The 20,520-nt window shown below is 31.5% G+C and overlaps 1 protein-coding gene across 1 annotated transcript; it reads left to right on the top strand.

The window, feature by feature from the left end:
- Nucleotides 1-11,836: 11,836 nt before the first annotated feature.
- Nucleotides 11,837-20,076, top strand: LOC139515171 (H2.0-like homeobox protein). Its single transcript, XM_071304732.1, has 4 exons — nucleotides 11,837-12,221; nucleotides 12,455-12,598; nucleotides 15,569-15,756; nucleotides 19,643-20,076. Exons 1-4 carry the CDS (start codon nucleotides 11,837-11,839, stop codon nucleotides 19,799-19,801), a joined length of 876 nt encoding a protein of 291 aa, XP_071160833.1. The 3' UTR covers nucleotides 19,802-20,076.
- Nucleotides 20,077-20,520: the final 444 nt, after the last annotated feature.

The raw sequence follows: 20,520 nt of genomic DNA, 5'->3' as shown, positions 1-20,520 counted from the left end.
ATTTTATGGAAATATTCTTTGTAAAGCACAAAAATGTCAGTATTCACCTCAGAAGCTAACAAAACCTTTAAATATACTTATTAAGAAGGGATATAGTTACGATACTGTTGTCAGGTTATTAAAGATTGCATATTTTGGCGTTAATATTGATTCACTTATAGGGTCTTTGCATCGGAACTAAACACATTTATTATTAATAAACCAGCATGACACGGGTTATGTTCTTCTCATACATGTTATGATGGTATGATACTAAACCCCTCACAGGGAGGATAGTGCCTGATATTCATATGATGTAGACATAATTTTTCAATCAGTTTAATTGAAGTCTGGAGCTGGCATGTCAGTTAAGTGCTAGTAGTCTGATATTATTTATGCATTATTGTCATTATGTTTATTTTCTTTGGTTACATCTTCTGACATCAGACTCGGACTTCTCTTGAACTGAATTTTAATGTGCGTATTGTTATGCGTTCTGCATTGGCTAGAGGTATAAGGGGAGGGTTGAGATCTCTCAAACATGTTTAACCCCGCCGTATTTTTGCGCCTGTCTCAAGTCAGGAGCCTCTGGCCTTTGTTAGTCTTGTATTATTTTAGCTTTTAGTTTCTTGTGTACAATTTGGAGTTTAGTATGGCGTTCATTATTACTAAACTAGTATAAATTTGTTTAGGGGCCAGCTGAAGGACGCATTAAAGACCTGTTGGTGACCTTCTGCTGTTGTCTGCTCTATGATCGGGTTGTTGTCTCTTTGGCACATTCCACATTTCCATTCTCAATTGTATGTGCCTGTCCCAAGTCAGGAGCCTGTAATTAAGTGGTTGTCGTTTGTTTATGTGTTACATATTTTTTTCGTTCATTTTTGTACATAAATTAGGCCGTTAGTTTTCTCGTTTGAATTGTTTTACATTGTCATTTCAGGGCCATTTATAGCTGACTATGCGGTATGAGCTTTCCCGTTTGAATGGTTTTACATTACTAATTTTTGGGGCCCTTCAAAGCTTGCTGTTCGGTGTGAGCCAAGGATCCGTGTTGAAGGCCGTATATTGACCTTAGTCACCTATAATGGTTTACTTTTATAAATTGTTATTTGGATGGAGAGTTGTCTCATTGGCATTCATACCACATCTTCCTATATCTATTTGCTCATTGTTGAAGGCCGTACGGTGACCTATAGTTGTAAGTTTCTGTGTCATTTTGGTCTCTTGTGGAGAGTTGTCTCATTGGCAATCATACCACATCTTCTTTTTTTAAATTTATTTACACCGATTTTTTTTTTTAATCTATCTAACTATCAGCATGGAGTTATTGCCCCTGTAATTGTTGATTTTTGTGTCAAGAATATCTGACCAGAATAACAATCAAACGGCAGCGACGGCGTTAACTATTTTTATAAAGATTTATATTTAAGAAGGCCGAAGAATGGATGTTTCTTACCTTGTATGCTGATACATAATGTTACGAAGTTTCTGCCTGTCGTATGCATATATGTCGATTGTCTTTTACTCATTTCATTGTTAAACGACTGCTTGGGAAAAAACAATTTCTCACTATTAAATTCTGAAGAAAGGATAACTATATTTGGTATACATCTGCGTCAGACAAGGTTTACCTCATCTCGACCTCATTTCATATAACAGTAATCAAAGTTGAAGTTTGCTGGTCATGTCCGTATCTCAAATACTATAGTATATATATATTAAGTAAAATCTCAACTCTATTGTTTGTATGTAATGATTTTGATGTGTAGCTGTCCGACTGGCTAGTTTCATTTGACCTTGTTCTTAAGTTCATGGCTCAGTTAACCATGTATAGCTTTTTTTATGGCTTCATCTTTTTCTCGAGTACTACAAGCGAAGGGTCATTATTTTTATAATGGGTCAACTATAATTGAGTATGAAACTCATGTATAAAATGATTGCAAGGTGATAATATCTGTCTGGCAGGATTCTTTTTACCTTGACCTCATAATTTTTTAATCATGATTAGACATTAATCAGACGAGCGATTTCAGCGTGTGCCCTCTTGTTTGAACTTTTTATGCATTTCCAGTGAAAATTGCAAAAATAATCACATTCTGGTTTTGTTTGTTTTTTGTATATCACATTTGCTGTTTGTTTATTGTGTTGTACAGTTTGTTCTTGTGTTGATTTGTTGTACCCCTTTCCAATGCCATGAGAGGATTGGGTACCCGCCCTACACTATGATGTTTATCCCCGCCACACACTGCGTGTGCCTGTCCCAATTCAGTACAATTCAGTTGTCTTTCGTTGCTGTATATAATTTTTGTTTATTCATTGATTTTGGATATGATTTTTCTCGTTTTAATTGTTTAATTAAATGGGCTTTTTATATCTGAATATTCGAAACGGGTTTTGCTATCTCCTGATTACGATACGGTGACCTATAATTGTTATCTTCTATGTCATTCGGTCTCTGGTGGAGAGTTGTCTCATTGGCAATCATATTACATCTTCTCATATTTATACATTGTACTATAACAAGAAGGAATTACAATGAAAATTCGGGAAAAAATCTGTACACTTGCTTTTGAGTAATTGTTCCTGAAATATAGTGAAAAATATAAGAGCAAAGTTAAATATGTAATCGCAAAAATGGTTCACACGACCTGACCAATTCAGAAAAATCGGTCCACCTTTTTTTGAGTTCTTTTACCCCTTATATATACTTTTTTAAATGGTTTAAATTTTTAGCGCTATTTTAGAAATTAAAGGATTGGATTTAAAACTACAAAATGATCAGCATGACAAGATATCTCTCTGTAAATTCATAACCCTTTTAAGAGTAATACCTTGGAAATGATGATTTTTACTATTTTACTATTTGCTGTTATCTAAAGAAAACTATTGTAGCAAGGTTAATGCCGCTATAAAAGGTCCTTATTTGCCAACTGACGATTTTTTTCACCAGGTGAGCGATACAGGCAAATGTGTGACAATTGTCTATCTACATTTTAACTGAAAATTAGATTAGAAAGAATTACACTATAAATTCATCATTATTTTCCTAAGTAAGAAAATGCAAAGGGGACAATCAGAATTAACACCACAAAAAACACACCACACTACACAGAAATCAATCGGTACGAACGAAACCCACTATTGCCAAATCGAACACTAAAAACTTACGAACCAGAATCCTTAAGAAACTAAGGGCTTAAAAAAGTTGAATCGAGTTCTGAAATAGCACAAAATTATTAAGTATAGATGGTCAAGGAGAACATGTTTTTAAAATTTCATTTCAAATATACATGCCACGTCACAAACATACATTACACAAAATTAATTTAAACTTTTTAATAATTTTTTTTAAACCTAATGTCGAAAGACATATTAAGTACTGCAATATCGTGACACCTTTCCTGATAAAAGACGACGAAAAAAGATTTGGCGACAAAAGATGTTTCGTTGAAAACATTAAGTTGATATTTTTTTAAAGTTTTCTTTGCCGCTAGGTTGCTATTTCGACTTCACCCTCAAACCAAAACCTATTATGGCTTTCAGTGAAGTGGTTACAAGGCTTTTATCAACACCAAAAGTTATATTTACCGAGGCTGTCAGTACCTTGTTTCAGACCATTTTCAGCAGCGCACCTAGTTGTGTCTCATTTTTTCGGCATTGGTCTTTTTTTTTTGTGTAGTCTTTTATAAATAATAGCAGTATGAAATTTTTATGTTTCGCCTGATGCTATCGATAATTTATTAAGAACCTTCTTATTCTGATTTTGGAAGAACTTGATAAAATTTTGTGAAACGTGAAAAGAGGGGTCATAATGACTCGATTGGCGTACGAGGGTTCGATTCCCTCCCTAAGCTTATATATGGAACATGCTGGATTGCAAAGAGGGCAGAATGCTTAGTGGCCCCGCGCCAACTGTTATTTTTTTATCGACCCTCTTTTCATTACCCTAAAGTTGTACGACGATTGCTTTTTTTTTGCTTGGAACACTGAACGACAATATAGAATTGCACATGAGACTTGTCAAGAAAGTTCTTTATTAATTATCGACTGCATCAGAGGAAAGTCTTAAGATATATATATATGTCAGACAACATACGTTATCGAATAAAAGACACAACTATATGCCACTGATCATAAGATTTTGATGATTCATAAAGCGCAACAACTCAACATTCACTTTCTAAATTAATCTTGGTTGTTTTAGGTTGTATTTTTTTGTCACGACATTCAAAATCTATGCAGAAATATCAAGCGTATTTAAAAATTTATATATTAAATGTTTGTATCGAGTTTTCAAGAAAATAGTATGTTAATTATTCTCACACAAACAAATGTATTCTGTATACAATAGTTATCGCCAGACGTGCGTTTCATCTATATAAGACTCATCAGTGACGCTCAGATTAAAATCGTAAGAAAAGTTGAAGAGCATTGGTTTTAATTCTTTTCATATATGTAACGCTCAAAGTTTTGTCTAACCTATACAAGTCGAGGATTATGATCCACTCCTCCCTGTGGAAAGAAGGGGCGTGGATGGTAACCCTTGGCTAGCGAATATGAGATATCGTGTGCTTCATAACATAGTTACTAATTATCCTTTAAATTTTTGGACAAAATTTGGATTTAAGCGTTTCCAACGTAGGTAAATCCAAGAAACGCTTTGAATGCACATATAATAGAATTGTTTTCGTTTATAAACGAATGAAAACATTTTCATTTTATGCATTCAATGCTTTATTCCAATCAAATTTCACACGGAGATGTTTGCCTCGCTGTACTGCACCTTTTCGTTCTTCCGATAAAATCAGATAGCGGATTCAATAGTAATCAGTTTCTTTTCCGGTTGATAGAATTTTGTATAATAGTGTGTGCACCTGAGAACATGTATCTTTAGAGTGTTACACGAAATCACTTCAAAATGTTTTCTAAAGTTTATTTTTAAGTCCACTGGCGTTTCCGGGATTAAAAAGGAAGGGGTGACAGAGGGTGACAATGAAAATATTTATTAGTCTATAAATTAAGGGAAAGTAAAAATCTGAAAAAAGACTGCTTTCATAGCATTTTAAGGTCTTAAAGAGAGGGTGGCCAACAGGGACCCTGGATCCATCCATCCCTGATTGCTTGTACCATCAACTTTAACAATGCAACAATTATTTTCCACAATTTAAAACAAAACAAAAAACAAAAATCAAAACGCAACTTTACATTTTAAGACACATTCATATATATCAGCCACATGTTTAAGTTCCAAAATTTCATAGTCAAAAATCGTCCAATCTCCAACCCTGTTCGTGTCGGGACAAAGATCAGAATACTTGCATTTTTGGCAGGACAAATATCACATAGATATTAAGATGTAAGAGTTTCTTTAGGAAGAGTTTCGATATGTATCTGGTAAACTTCTGCTTGAAAGAAGAGAAAAAAGAGGAAATGACTTAACTTTATATTCAAAAAAATCTTAGCTATCAAGGAACAATTCTTTCGGATTACTTTGTCATAAAAAGGAAATATCAAATTCCACAAAAAAAAAAATCATAATTTGTAATATCATTTTTTTTATTGTGTTAGGGAAAAGATAAAAAAATATAATAACTAAAAACTATTTTTAAGTAACTTTCTATTAAAAACATCAAAGATATGTGCTTTTGAAATTTTTATACAAGTCAGACAGTTTTTTCGAGTTATTAAAACATGTGACACTTCTTTTGTAGAAAGTAACAAAAAATAATTAATTTGTGAATTTATGCAGGCTCCTTGAGGCCTATTTCCTCTATATATGTTGTAACTTTGTTTCTCCAAGTTAGCTCCATCTAATCATTGTAGATGTTTTGCGTAAATATTTTAAGTTTATAGTATATTATTTTTGCGATTCCGTCTTGAATATTTCAAAATCTAAATAAAAACATCTCGCTTGTTCACTTCGCTTGCCGAATTAATTGCCGTATATTAGCAGTACAGAAGGATATTAACATTTCATTACGATGCTAATAAAATATATTAGATGTGCTAGTTTTTCATCTTTATAACAACGCACTGACACAATCCAGAAAGATTCTTAACCTATCAAGTAATTTTAGAAAAAATAAAAATCTAATTGAAAAAGTATACGAGGTGAAAATGATAAGTCTGGATGAGAACTGAGCATTTTACGGCAGTTAATTTGTCGGTGGCTGACAGGTATAGACTAAATTTCCCGTCTTGAAGAAATTCAGATGGTTAACTGGATGATAGGGCCGTAGGTACGTAATGGTTTTGTCTTTCGTTGTGGTCATTAGTGCTTATGATTGATAGTGGTTAATAAATACAAATTTCCATTTGATTTGTTGAATGTGCCTGTATATAAGATGTAATTTAACGAAAGATGAAAGCGTCTGTGGTCTGACTTCTAGTATAACCAGTCGCTATATATTAACACATATCAAACATATGACACACTAATTAATGGCTATTAAAAAAGCAATGCACTTGCATTATTTCACGATGAACACTTAATACTGTTTACAGACGATAAGATTGATAAGACCGTTTTGGCCATGGCATGTCAAATCTGTCCAGTCCAAATATTCGAGCCTTTGTCCATCTATGAAGGATAAATTATGTTGGAACCTTTATAAACATTATATCTGATCCGTTTTGGCTTTACATTAATTAGTTATCACTATGATAACATTTTACTATTAAAAGTTTTCATGTTCGGGGACAACCATTTGATATTCGTAGAGGGGTAGGGGATCGGGTTGCAGATTGACTATTCATCTCTTTTTGAAATATTTTTTTTGCTCAATAAGGTCCTGTAATTTGTGTTGCAGAACTTACATTTTAACCCGTCTGTCTTTGATAATTATTTATTTTTAGCTCTAACCATGTCCAGATTTCTTTTTTTTTCAGATCCCCATCCCCCAAATAATCAAATGATCGTCCGATTAAAAAGCAAATATCAAAGATTAAAAGTATCTGAAAACGGTATATTACTCACTAAACCGTTTAACTATTCAAAGATTATTGACTCCTAATTAAAAATAATGATATTAAGCTATTCAAAATAAAGAAATGTCAATGTCTATTGCGTTTTTCGTTTAAACAGCAGGAACGATTTATTTGTGAATAGATTTATATACATGGTAGTGCCTTTTCTCACGGTAAAAGTAAAAATCCATTACATAATTATACAGCAATATTTCTTAATTTTGCAATCAGAGCTTTATATTACACTTACTGAGATATAGAAATTTAATTAAATATATCATGGAGATCATGATGATAGTCTGATGGCGTTTAAATATAGTACGAACGAGTAGTCTCAGCATGGAAATATAGGTGAATCGGGAATCCTGCAATGTGTCAGTATTTAAAATGGGACAGCATTGAAAAGGACACATATTCGTTTGATTCAGAATCACGACAAATCTCGAATCGTTTTGGTGTTACAGTTTTAGAAAACACGATTTATGAAAACTTTTTTCGTTTATTTTAAATCATGCATCAGTTGTGACTTTATCATCGGCATGCATGTCATGAACGCTGCAGGACCTGTTCACCCGTCCGACGAACCTACAGTCCGACATCTCTTCTTTTCAAATTTGGTTTGTGGTATTCGACTTGCTTATTCATTAGTGTTGTGTGTAGTGGCTACCGTGTGTTTGGTCTTTTTCTTTGCTTTATACAATCTGATTGCTTTCTCGATTTCATTCTTTTGGTTTCGGCGAATAAAAAGACTGGATTTTATATTTACTGTAAATGGCAAGGTTATAACCAAGATCTGATTCTGTCAATGTTATGTTCCCACATAAAAAAAATGACTACATTATTAAAGTTAATAATATAAGAATAAGCTGAAATAACATCAAAAATCAAAGACCTTCCATCGACTTCAAATTTTATTTTTCATATAGGAGTTATTGCCCTTTAAAGAAAGTTTGACATTTGTTTTCCTTTCTTGTAAGACATTTGGGGGATAATGCTGTAAATAAACAAAAAAGGAAAACCAAAGATGATCAAGATCCAACAATAAGTTATTTGATTGAAAACGTCGACATACTTCTGGAGTTGTTGACCTCAAATCGGTTTTATCCATTTTTTTACTGTATTAATTTTGCCTATTTTCCTTAAAACTGTAATGTATAGAAAAGACGCATTCTAGGCTAGCAAAAATTATCAGTATGACAAGAGTTTTGCCCATACAAGTTTCCAATTTACACAAATGTATCAGTTTTCTTTTCAAAATGTCAGGTTTGATACCCCAAAATATTCCTTTCTATCTTTTCACATTTGTTTGATCAAGTTGAAGAAGAGTTACATGTTTTCATTATCAGCTCATTTCAAGTGTAAATTATATGAAGATGCGAATATAAATGTTGATTTGGTATCTTTACTATTTTATAATGCTTAGGATTTTTTAGTTGTCGCAGAATATTGTTGTTGAGTTGGTGTAATAGAAATTGTTATTTAAATGTAATTTGATTTTGTTCTTAAATGTAGCCAACATGTAAAATATATTTATATAAGTATATATGAATAATTCCTGTTCCAGCTCGGCCAGGTGTTTTGAGTAAATACAACCCTTGTCTGATGAAAACATAAAAAGAGCTTTAAAAACTTAGAAAACTTTATACACGAAATATGAATTTAAAATTGAATTTACCTTTTTGTCAGCAATTTCGTTATATATCAGTTTGATAATTTCTTCCAATTATTTGATTATTATAATTTATTAAATATTGCTATTTATATTATTCTTATTCAAAACGATAAGCATCAATAATTTAAACGGATTATCTTTCAATGCACAGTTCACATGTTTTCTTTATCTGTACAATATTGACAGAATCAGATGACCCATCAAAACCATTTATTTTAATACGGTTTATTAATGATTATTTTATGAAAATCAAAACACCTCCAATCTTAAACATAGGCAACGATTAGTAGCTATTAGTAGGTCGTTATGGTTAATGGACAGCGCCTGGGGAGTTCAAAGTATTTCAAAAGTGTTTATACAGATAGAACTTAATTTTCTGACACTTTTATTTCAGAAGAAGCTGACAATCATTTATTTATTTATTGTGGTAAAGTGATAAGAATAAATCACCTTGAAATAAGGCAAACAATAATTCAAGAAATCTGACAAAAAGAAATTCTAATGGAGATTTTGTGCTTTTTTTTAATGTTAAGCTCTTAACAAAAAATGTGTGTGCGTAGTAAGAAAAAAACCATAACCAAGATATTAAAAAAAACCTCCTCTCAAAGTTAAATAAGTTTTCCTTAATTGTTTTTTGTCTAAACACTATTTTCGACAGCCTTGGAGAAGAAATGGACATTTTTTTTATGTAGTAAAACAATTTTATAATGAATAAGATGTTAAAATTCAAAACGAAACAGGAAATAAATTGAACACTGTACATTAATCAAATCCACATATCCATTTCAAACAAAGTAAGATATTTTGCGTTACTAAATAGTGTACGATTTGGAAAGAAATTTCAATGTATATTATAAATAAAAATGGTACATTACTGAGATATATTAATAAATTAAAACCATATACATTAAAAGCAGAGATCAAGAGTTGATTATTATTTCGTGCTGAACATGATTGACATATTTGCCAATGGACGTGCAACCAACAACCAATCAATTTTCTTATTGTCAAATACACATTTATTGATGAAGATTTTTTTGGTAACGATATTATAGATTAAAGCTTACCTTCTCGTGTTGAATTTAGAAAAAGCGTTATCTCAATTAAGCGTACATTTAAACAATTAAGCAATTTCCCCAAGGGATTTACTAGTAAAGCAGAACAACACACCACCGTCTTGCAAGAAAAATCTGGATAAATTATATACATATAGGTGCTCAGCTGTAAAAGTTACTTATTGTGGGTTAATAATTTCCATTTTTTTAATGATACAATTTTCCGTATGATAATCCTACGGTTGATTTGTTGTTGTTTACTTTATGGCAAGTGGCAAATATTTCATGCAATTCCAAGTCATAAACCTTAAAGTAAACGTAAATCTAAATAAGATATAAACTTTGAAATGTTTGTTTGGTTGTCTCAATTCTTACTTTAAACGTTAAATCAAATCGGTTATCATTGGCTTCCCTTTTTTTTTGCCGTTTTATTTAGCGTTCTTGTTTAAGGTAAATCCAGGAATTCTGCCTTCGCACGTACGAAATTTAGAAAGTGTTGGTTAACTTTTAAAGTCCAGATCTTAACCTTACAAGTCTGAAATGTGAACGTCTTTTTTCATTTGTGTCTCTCAAAATCTCAATCTCATTAAAATGAGATTGCCAAAATCTAATAATTTTATTAAATCAGTCCCATTTAATTATTGTTTGGCTATTTTCATGCGAACCTTGAAAGCTTAATTACATGATTCTAGCAAACTTACTTGCCTCACGCTTTTGTATTTTCCGTTTTTGATTCCAGAAAAAAAATAATAATACAGAAAACGTGTCTAAGGAAGAATTAAGTTATACTTTTGGTATTTTTGGTCCGCAGCAGACACACACACAAACACAGACACATACACAAAAGCAAATAAAAGCAAGTAACCCGAACAACAGTAACGACCAAAAACAGAAAATATCACCAAACCAATTAATTAAACATTTAACTTTTATTTTAATTGACGATGAAGTCTCATCAGCATTAACATTTTCGCAAAAAAAGTTGTAATCGGTTTGCAGGTGGGATATGATCTTTACTGACCCCTGGTTTCATTCACGTGCTCTTACGTTTTATCACATCATTAGCGTCAGATGACATCTGGGCGAACTTGTCAAAATTCGTAACCGTTTTACTACCTTGATAACACTACCACTCCGAGAAACAATATATCTCGTTTCTAAGACATTTTTATTCAATGTTATAAGATGACCTGTAAAAAATAAACGATTAATGATGGTTAAATAAGACGGGTAAAATTAACCACTAGGTGGCCATATCACCTGTGTTTTATCGTTGTAACACGGATGCAACATTTTTATCATTTTATGAGGATGATTTCAATTTTTACAATTTTATCTTGGTTAAAGGTGTGTACAATTAGATTAGGTTATTATTAAGACAAATTAATCAATTAGAAATTACACAAAATAAAGTAAGTGGTTGTCGATTGTTTTTCGTTCATTTTTTCGCACATTAATAAATTATGCCGTTTGAATTGTTTTACATTTGTCATTTTGGGGCTTTTTATAGCTGACTATGCCGTATGGGCTTTGCTTATTATTGAAGGCCGTACGGAGAAATATAGCTGTTTTTTTCTGTGTCATTTGGTCTCTTTTGAGAGTTGTCTTATTGTCAATCATACCACATCTTTTTTTAAATACATATATATATACCTTCATTTAGAAGTCTTGTTTGTTGAGGATAGTGCACGAGAAAAAGTGAATGGGTCGGGGAGAAGAGAATGCATTGAAAATTAAATTATACTAACAAATTTTTATTTTTTATTCATCGGATCAAATAATGCCGTTTAATTGATCTTTTGCTTCTTTTTTTAATGCTCCTAAAAAAAAACCAAAAAAAAATCGTCTTTGTATTAACCAGGGAACGTTTTTGGAGCAATTATTATTCAAGAAAAAGATCGAGCATTATTCAATTATTCCAAAAAGTTTATTAAGAAGTACTTCTGGGAATATAATGTATATTTTTTCAAGCGTTTTGTTTTTAATAAGGTTACGAAATATTTTATTATCAAATTCAATTAATACAACCAAAAAAACGATGATTCTTCCTTTAATATTTATCATTAAATTAGCTTACTTTTATAACCTAATTATATATATATATATATTTGCCATCTACATAATATACAAATAACAGCTCTAGTCAACGGCTGAAGGAGGAGCTATGCGATTATTTATAGATGCTGAGGTTGTGATGATTTGGATACAAGTTCGTCACAAACTGAAGTCTAGTTTATTAAAGAATTCAAAAATGTATCAGGACGGTTGTTATGGATGTAACCAATCTCTGTTATGGCCCGGATATAGAACGTATCCTCGGAAACCGACCTCGTTCCATATAATGGATATTTTACATATAAGACAGGAACAACAAACTCCGTCAGCTTTAGGACCTTTGCAGGATTTTTGTAGGACTAAAAGTGTGGAAAATATTGTTTCTCCGATAAATCAAGAACGATTACCGATTATAGGGACACCTAAAGACCTTAAGTTTGGAATTAATCGAATTCTTTCCGAGGACTTTGGACATAAATCGCCGATAGTACATGGTAAGATCGATAAAAGTAGTTGATGTAATTAATTTCTTTTTTAATTTCTAAAATTCAGAATTGTGTTGCTAAGTAATTACTTTAAACTCTAGCGTTTAATTCATAATTCACTATGAAAGTTTTAATTTGAGATGAGATTCATCATAAAAAAAATGAATGAATAAAATATACATTATAAATTGATTTTTTTTTCATAGATGTATTAATTGGAATTGTATTTTTTTTTCTCTTAGAAAACAGAAACAAATTCTCTTTAACACGGACGTGTGATTGTGGTTCTCCATCTTGCAGTGTCCTTATGTTCTCACAGATGTCATCGCATCCTTTTAATTCTCCACACTATACACTTTATCATTCAGAGACAGAAACTCTTCCAGGTATTTATAATTCTTCTTTAATAAATAATAGTTTTACAAAAGTCAGTACATTTACTAAACAATGGGCTTGCACTTAAAAAGCGGAGAAATGTGTTTTTTTTCTTCTCAATTTTGTCAGGAGATTCGAAACGGATTTTTTTGCAATTCCTTTTTTAAGATTATTTATAGTTACATATAGTTACATATAATTTATAAAGGATTTTAAAATTTTATATGAAAAATAATTACCACAAAGGTTGATGCAGGTAAAATGTGCTTTTTCATCATCCTTTTTATTAAATTAATTTACTTTCAAAGGTTGATGCAAGTAATGTGTGCAATTTCGTCACCTTTTGATTATCAAATTAATTTACTATAAGTATTTTTATGTGGTTTTTTTTAAGTCGGTATATAACTTTAAATTTATTCAACAATAGAACTCCGAAAAGACGAAAAAGAAAATCGTCTCTGGGTATTATTTTGCTTCATTTTATGCTTAATGTTAATTACACTTGAATATATATATATGATTCCAATAATGTATTATAAATGCTTTCCTGTCTAAAATTAAAAGGAAATATCTATAGAAATGTCTAGATGTATTATCTCGGGTAGTTTCACGGTGTTATTTTGTGTATAAAAGAGAGAAAGAAGAGAAAAACAATGTCAGCTTTTATTCCTTTACTGCTTACTTGAGGGGGGATAGGACCTTTATCGGGATTTCGGGATTGAGTGTTTTTAAGCTCGGGATTTCGGGATTGACCCTTTCGGGATCCGGAAATTCCTTTTTTTTCGGATTTCGGGACTTCGGGATTTCGTATTTGAAACCCGGGATTTCGGGATTTCGTGTTTTTAAGCCTGGGAATTCGGGATCAGGACCCCTCCTATCCCCCTCTTACTTCTACTCAAGCGTATTTACTGTTAAAACAAAACTTACACGACAGATAAACTAAGGCTCTATCAACAAAATAATGGTGTCTAGTAGCATGTACAATATCCACATTTTATAATGGAATGCATTTTTCGATTTGTAAACCTTTTCTGTAATGAAATGTAGTTGGAAGATGCTTTATTTCCATTAGATGGGCTCACAAAGAGCATCATACAAAATAAAACAGTATCTGATTAACAACAAAAATAACAATATTTAAAAACAAAATCACACTAAATGTTTGCTTGTTCACATTCTACATACACCGCATATTATTGTTCAATTTTTTATTTGCTTTAAAATTGAAGTCTCATAGAAGTTTAAAATCTTTCTATTAAAGTTCTGTGGTATTGTCGTGTACTCGTTCAGTTTTTATGATCTTTTGTATGTTATGTATTTTAATAAGACCTCGAGAGAGCTAAAAATCCTTTTGAAATGTCTACTTTGCAGTATATTTTATAATTTTATTACTATTCCGTGCTTCCTGCAAATGTCAATGTGACAAGGAAGTGAGAAAAAAACCTTGTCTATATATATTTCACCAACATAGGTATTAAAAATGTCAAGAAAATACAAAAAGACTGCTTTTAATAATAAATTGGTTTATTTTGGAAATTTTGACACAAAAAAAGTCATTGCGTTTTTATCATTATAATTTAATGTTGTATCATTAGAACTTTACAAAATTATCCATGTATGAATTGAGAAATTATTAAGAAACTGAGGTTTCAACTCCTTCAGGAAAAAGTTGACTATAGATGGATTTGTCTTCCATTTTAAATTATTTTAAGCCACACTCTCTTCAAATTATTCGTTACTTATACACCCATGGAGTTCTAATATTGGGTTTGAGCGTTTTTGATGAATGGTTTATCCAGAAATCCATAAAATTCAACAAATGTTTTTTCTAAACACATTTGACAATTAAATGTTCCGAATAGTCTCTCTCTATTAATAATACTTGATAATTTGGAATCATTCACTAACAATTTAATTTGGAAAAAAAAAAACACAAAAAAACTTAGTATCCTATATATTTAATTCCAAAACAATTTATTAAAACATACGTTTTTGAAATACGCGGCACGATCAGAAATCTTGCCAACAGTAAAAATATATATACATAAACGAAAGTATTGATAAGTTTCACATTTGACTATCACATCGCTGTGTTGCGATATCTGAAGAGTGTTTAAAAAAGCGCTACACCTGCAACTTATCAAGCGATCTCTTATTTTCATTGCAACGGACAACAAAATTACAACTTAGAATTTATAACCGTAAGCGAGATAAGACGACTGGGTCGATTTGTCATTTTGATGTGTTAGCATGGCAATCAAATTCCCATTAATTCTTAGGCATATGTGTGCATTTTTTTTATGATGATGAGTTTATTTTTAAATTTTCCATGATTCGATGAAAATCAGACGTGTCGCAAAAATATAATATTTTTCATAGTTTTTTTTAACGACACCATTAATTATAATTATGTTTAATAAAAAAAAAATACAGTCACGTTATTTCAAGAAAATAATAAATTGAAATTTTTTGAAGCAATTTTTTTTGGTTCTGCAAATATTTTCGTTGATGATTGAAATAATACCAAATCATTTAAAACAATCATTGTACTGATAATATAAGGTCAATGATAAATTGTGTATAATAGGACTCTAATGACTTAGCACGTATAGTTCTGAAAATACTTGTTCCAGGGTAGCGCAAGATACAAAAATGAACTGACATTAAGGATTTTTCTTTTTCTATTTAATATTCTAATTCGTCGTTTCAGAATCTTAAGAATTATAGATACTTTCATATTTTTTGTTACCCCAAAATGAAACATTAAAATTCACATCATTGGTTGGGTTCCCACTGTTTAGTAAGTACGATGTAAGCCAATCATAGTTTTCTGGTGTACGCATTTGAAAATATTACCCTGTATGTATTAGATTCTGTAACAGGGCCTGTACAAGATAAGGGTATGTGTAAAAAAAACAATGAGTAATTGAAAGTAAAATATTGACAGGACTTAATGTTTGTTTAAATTTTTGTTTTAATAGGCCCGTATTCGATTTTAAATGACGATACTTGTACAAATGGTCAGTCAAAGCGAAAAAGATCATGGTCCAGAGCCGTTTTCTCAAACTTGCAAAGAAAAGGTTTAGAAAAGAGATTTGAAGTACAAAAATACGTCACAAAACCTGATAGAAGACAACTAGCAGCTATGTTAGGACTTACTGATGCACAGGTAATCTTGATTATTTTTAAGGAATAGTGATTTCAATGTTATATTTTAAGTTTTATTTCAATTGTAAGCGTAAAATTAACAAATGTATTAATAAATAACCTTTCTTTTTTGTATTCACAAATCATTAAACTATTGGTCAGGTATGCCTGAACATGCATGGAATATTAGCCACTGAACGTATGGCAACCACATCACTCAATATTGATATTTTCTTGATATTGTATACTTATTTGCTTAATAAAAACCCTTTAACCTGCTAAAACTACAAATATTCCCCCGGTTTTCTCTATTTAAATATGACCAACTGCCCAACCCTAGAATTTATGCGTCTACAAGATGTGTTTTTGTAACGGCTAATCCACAAATTTAATTTGATCAAAATGTATATATGTAAATGGTAAAATTTTAATCAAAGATAATAAAGTTGTGGACATCAATGTGAAAATGCTATTAACGTTTCAGCCCGCAACCTATTTTTCTGGGGGCCAACTGATGGCGTTTAACATGCCTTCTTCCGACTCTTATACAATAATTCTGAGTGCAAATAAAAAATGTGAACTAAAACCATTTTGAGAACATTAGAAAAAGACATGTTTACTTCTCTCTACTATGACCGAGAGTTACTGACTAAATTTAGATCATGCAAAGTTTCAGCTGTTGTCTGATTGCTTGATTTGTTTTTTATTGTTCATTGTTAGATTCATAAGAATACAAAAAATATGATTTGTTTGTAGTTGCTTCGAAACTTGCAGGAGAGAAGCGAGTTCAATAAAACTCAATGGCAGTTCTCTTTTCTGTCAGTGCAAATAAATTATACTTTTTTTCAGTAATGTACATATAGTCTTTAAATTGTAAATCTAATAGACATATATATGTTATCTACGTTCAGTTACCTGGCCTTGTATCTATATCGCTGCTATAATTATGAAAATAATAAATTGCATATTAAAAATCTCCAACTGAGCATTTGCACTAACTTAGCCTCGCTTCAATTTATCTTTATTATATTTTCAATTCATGAAATAAAATTTATTTATTTATTACATAATGTATATGAACTCCATAGCATGGGGCAAATGTATATAAATTAATAAAAACATATTACAGACACATTAAATGAATTGATAACCGCATCTGTCACAACATCTGTGTATCGTACTTATCGTAGATTCGTGTAATAATGTGTATTGAAAACACCTGTAAAACACAGGTGATATGTCAAATTGTAATTAGAGAAAACAAATATTTGATTACAACATGCCAAACATGTTACACCTTTTAATTTTTTTAACATACGGAATTTAATTGCATTGAGAAGCATCGTATATTCGATAAAAATGCGTTTTCGCAACTCACCGCAATGAAAACAGACATGCATGTTAGTGTTTCAGTGTTTAAATAAAATGGCGGTTGACTTATTTAAAATATCAATCTCTTATCGCTCACGCTGTTTCATTTTTAACGACAACTTACATTTTTACGTTGGATTGAAATTTTTCTTAGCCAATAGACGATATTCTTATGGGAACAAACTGTGCTCTGTTCTCGTGATCCGCCGCGATATAGCCTTTTTGCGATCATGCGGCGTAAAGCAAACACCAAACAATCAATCAATCTTATCGTGATCAACCAACGATTCCTTTATTCGTAGGAGGCAGAATTTATATTAAGTAATCCACCAGAGTACTGATAAGAATCTAATATTATCCCTTTCCTTCAAACGATGAAGTATGCTCATTTATTGTTTCAAAGTTTGGTGACAATTTCAATCATATCTATACCGTTGCATACCAGAGACACATTTAAATCAGCCCCATATATTTGCAAACGTCGTCTATGAATTAAATAAGATCTAGAGTGCCGGGTTAGAACTTAAACTAACGACAAAACAATTCACCAAAAATGTAGATAACTTTAACCTTCTAACTAAATCTCAATTACATGACACTTATAAAGCCAATTATTCCATCCGTCATAATTGTACATTTGATAAGAAATGTTTGAAATTCATTTCGCATCTGCTGTATATTGACTTTGCTGGTCGAAGGAAGACACAGAAATGAAGACTGTTATTATGAAAACAAACTTAATAATATAACTTTCAGTAAAGGTATTTGGGTGTGGCACTCCAATTTGGCATTAATCCAGGACTCGTAGATAATTGTTTATGTGCTTCGAATTACTGTAGCGAAAATGAATAATGCCATAGTTGGTTATAAAGGTATTCTTTTTCTGCTGTTTCTCCCACAACCGAGACCGTTACATACATGTTTTATATTTTTGCAAACACTCATTATATTTGTAATGAATGTGTAGTACCATACAATAATTGTAATGAATGTGTATTACCATACGATAATTGTAAGGAATGTGTAGTACCATACGATAATGGCAATGAATGTTTAGTACCATACGATAATGGTAATGGATGTGTAGTACCATACGATATTAATTGCAATGAATGTGTAGCACCATACGATAATGGTAATGAATGTGTAGTACCATACGATAATGGCAATGAATGTGTAGTACCATACGATAATGGTAATGAATGTGTAGTTCCATACGATAATGGTAATGAATGTGTAGTACCATACGATAATGGTAATGCATGTGTAGTACCATACGATAATGGTAATGAATGTGTAGTACCATACGATAATGGCAATGAATGTGTAGTACCATACGATAATGGCAATGAATGTGTAGTACCATACGATAATGGTAATGAATGTGTAGTACCATACGACAATGGCAATGAATGTGTAGTACCATACAATAATGATAATGAATGTGTTGTACCATGCGATAATGGTAATGAATGTGTAGTACCATACGATGATTGTCTTAATAAGTCAATACTGGATTTCTTTTTTCAATTTTCCTGTGCGGGACTTTTTTGCCCTTTGACGTGGATTTTTGGTATTTGGCTAAGGTTATTTTATACTGACGGTTACATTATTCACCTATATCGAAGCCTTCTAAAAATTGATTGCTGTGCTGATGAAGTTTTTTTAAGCATAAAGCCATAAATTTTGTTTACCTTAAAACCTATATTTTGATATAGCTAATAACCCACCTGACTAGACCCTATTTGCAGACAAGGCCATTAAACACTCATGTAGTACTAAATAAACTCATCATAGATACCAGGACTAAATTTTGTATATACGCCAGACACGCGTTTCGTCTACAAAACACTCATCAGTGACGCTCGAACCCAAAAAGTTGAAAAGGCCAAATAAGGTACGAAGTTGAAGAGCATTAAGGACCAAAATTCCTAAAAGCTTTGCCAAATACAGCTAAGGTAATCTATGCCTGAGGTAAAAAAGCCTTATTTTTTCAAAAATTCTAAATTTTGTAAACAGTTAATTTATAAATATAACCATATCAATGATAATTCATGTCAGCACAAAGTGCTGACTACTGGGCTGGTGATACCCTCGGAGAAATAAATCTCTACCAGCAGTGACATCGACCCAGTAGTTGTAAATAAACTCATCATAGACTAAGGTCACTCAATAACAGAGAATTAAGACAATAGAAAGGTTGAATATATCATGCTTACATGTGAAAAGTTTGAATTTTGATTGATTGTGGAGCAAAAATAATAATGAATGTTTGCAACAAATCTCAGACTGATGCTGGCAACTAAACAGTAATATTACTAATCCAATTCTAATGTAAAAAAATAAATGGCCGATAAACTTTAGAAAGGGAAAGGGAAAGAGAAATCTAGACATATATCATTTTTGTCTAAAGTGGACTTTATACTCAAAATTATATTATTATGTCAAAACAAACGACGCAAATAACATCATGAACATCTCAACTGACTTAACTTGATATTTTGGCATTTAATTAACAATTTGATCTTTTCCTGTAGGTAAAAGTTTGGTTTCAAAACAGAAGAATGAAGTGGAGACACATGCAACAAATGAAAGAAAAAGAACTAAGTGAGCAAAAGAGAGACACTACCGAAAAACATTGTAGTTCAAAAGAGAAAATCGATGATTTGGAATCGGACAGCGAGCAATCATCCTAACGTGAAAAATATCGAGACAAAGTCTCATTCGCTAAAGTGAATTGTCGGAGTTAGCAATGGAAAATCAACATCCGTTGCACACACAATTTTTACAATCAAGCACTTCAGGGCTGTTACTAAATTAAGAGGAATGGTTGGAATATTTATAGTTACTGATATATAAGTTTATATCAATGGATATTATCAAAAATAAGGTTCAAAGCTTTAAATTAACAATAGCTGTAGCCTATAGATTTTAAAACTGTTTTGTACATACATATTAAATGTTATCTAAATATCTTTTCACATATTTAGTCATACTCTATGGTCCATACGTCTTTGTTCTAGGTGTATGGTGTGGGTTTTTCTCATTGAATTTTCGTTTCCGTTCTCTTACTTGAGTTTGTCTTAACCAAATGTTATGAAACCCAGTGCGTAATGCCACAAAAACACCGATCAAGTTTGAATTTTGGTGTCGTCGCTATAATTGATCTAGAGTTATGCCCCTTTACAATGCAGAATTTTTATTTCCCCTTCTCTTTACTTTAGCTTGCAAATAATACTTTACAATTGTTATGAAACTTATGTTCAATGGTCATAATCACAATACACAGATGAAGCTTGAATTTTGGTGGCGTCGCCTCTACCGTTCTTGGTGTAATACCACCAAATCATGAAAAGTCACATCCGGTTGTATACGAAAATAGGTCGAAAAAAAATATTCCCTTGAATAATCAATT

Source organism: Mytilus edulis, chromosome 3 (genome assembly GCF_963676685.1).
Source record: "Mytilus edulis chromosome 3, xbMytEdul2.2, whole genome shotgun sequence".
Lineage (NCBI taxonomy): Eukaryota > Metazoa > Mollusca > Bivalvia > Mytilida > Mytilidae > Mytilus > Mytilus edulis.
Note: the sequence above shows the minus strand (reverse complement) of the source record. Positions and strands in the feature narration are given on the sequence as shown.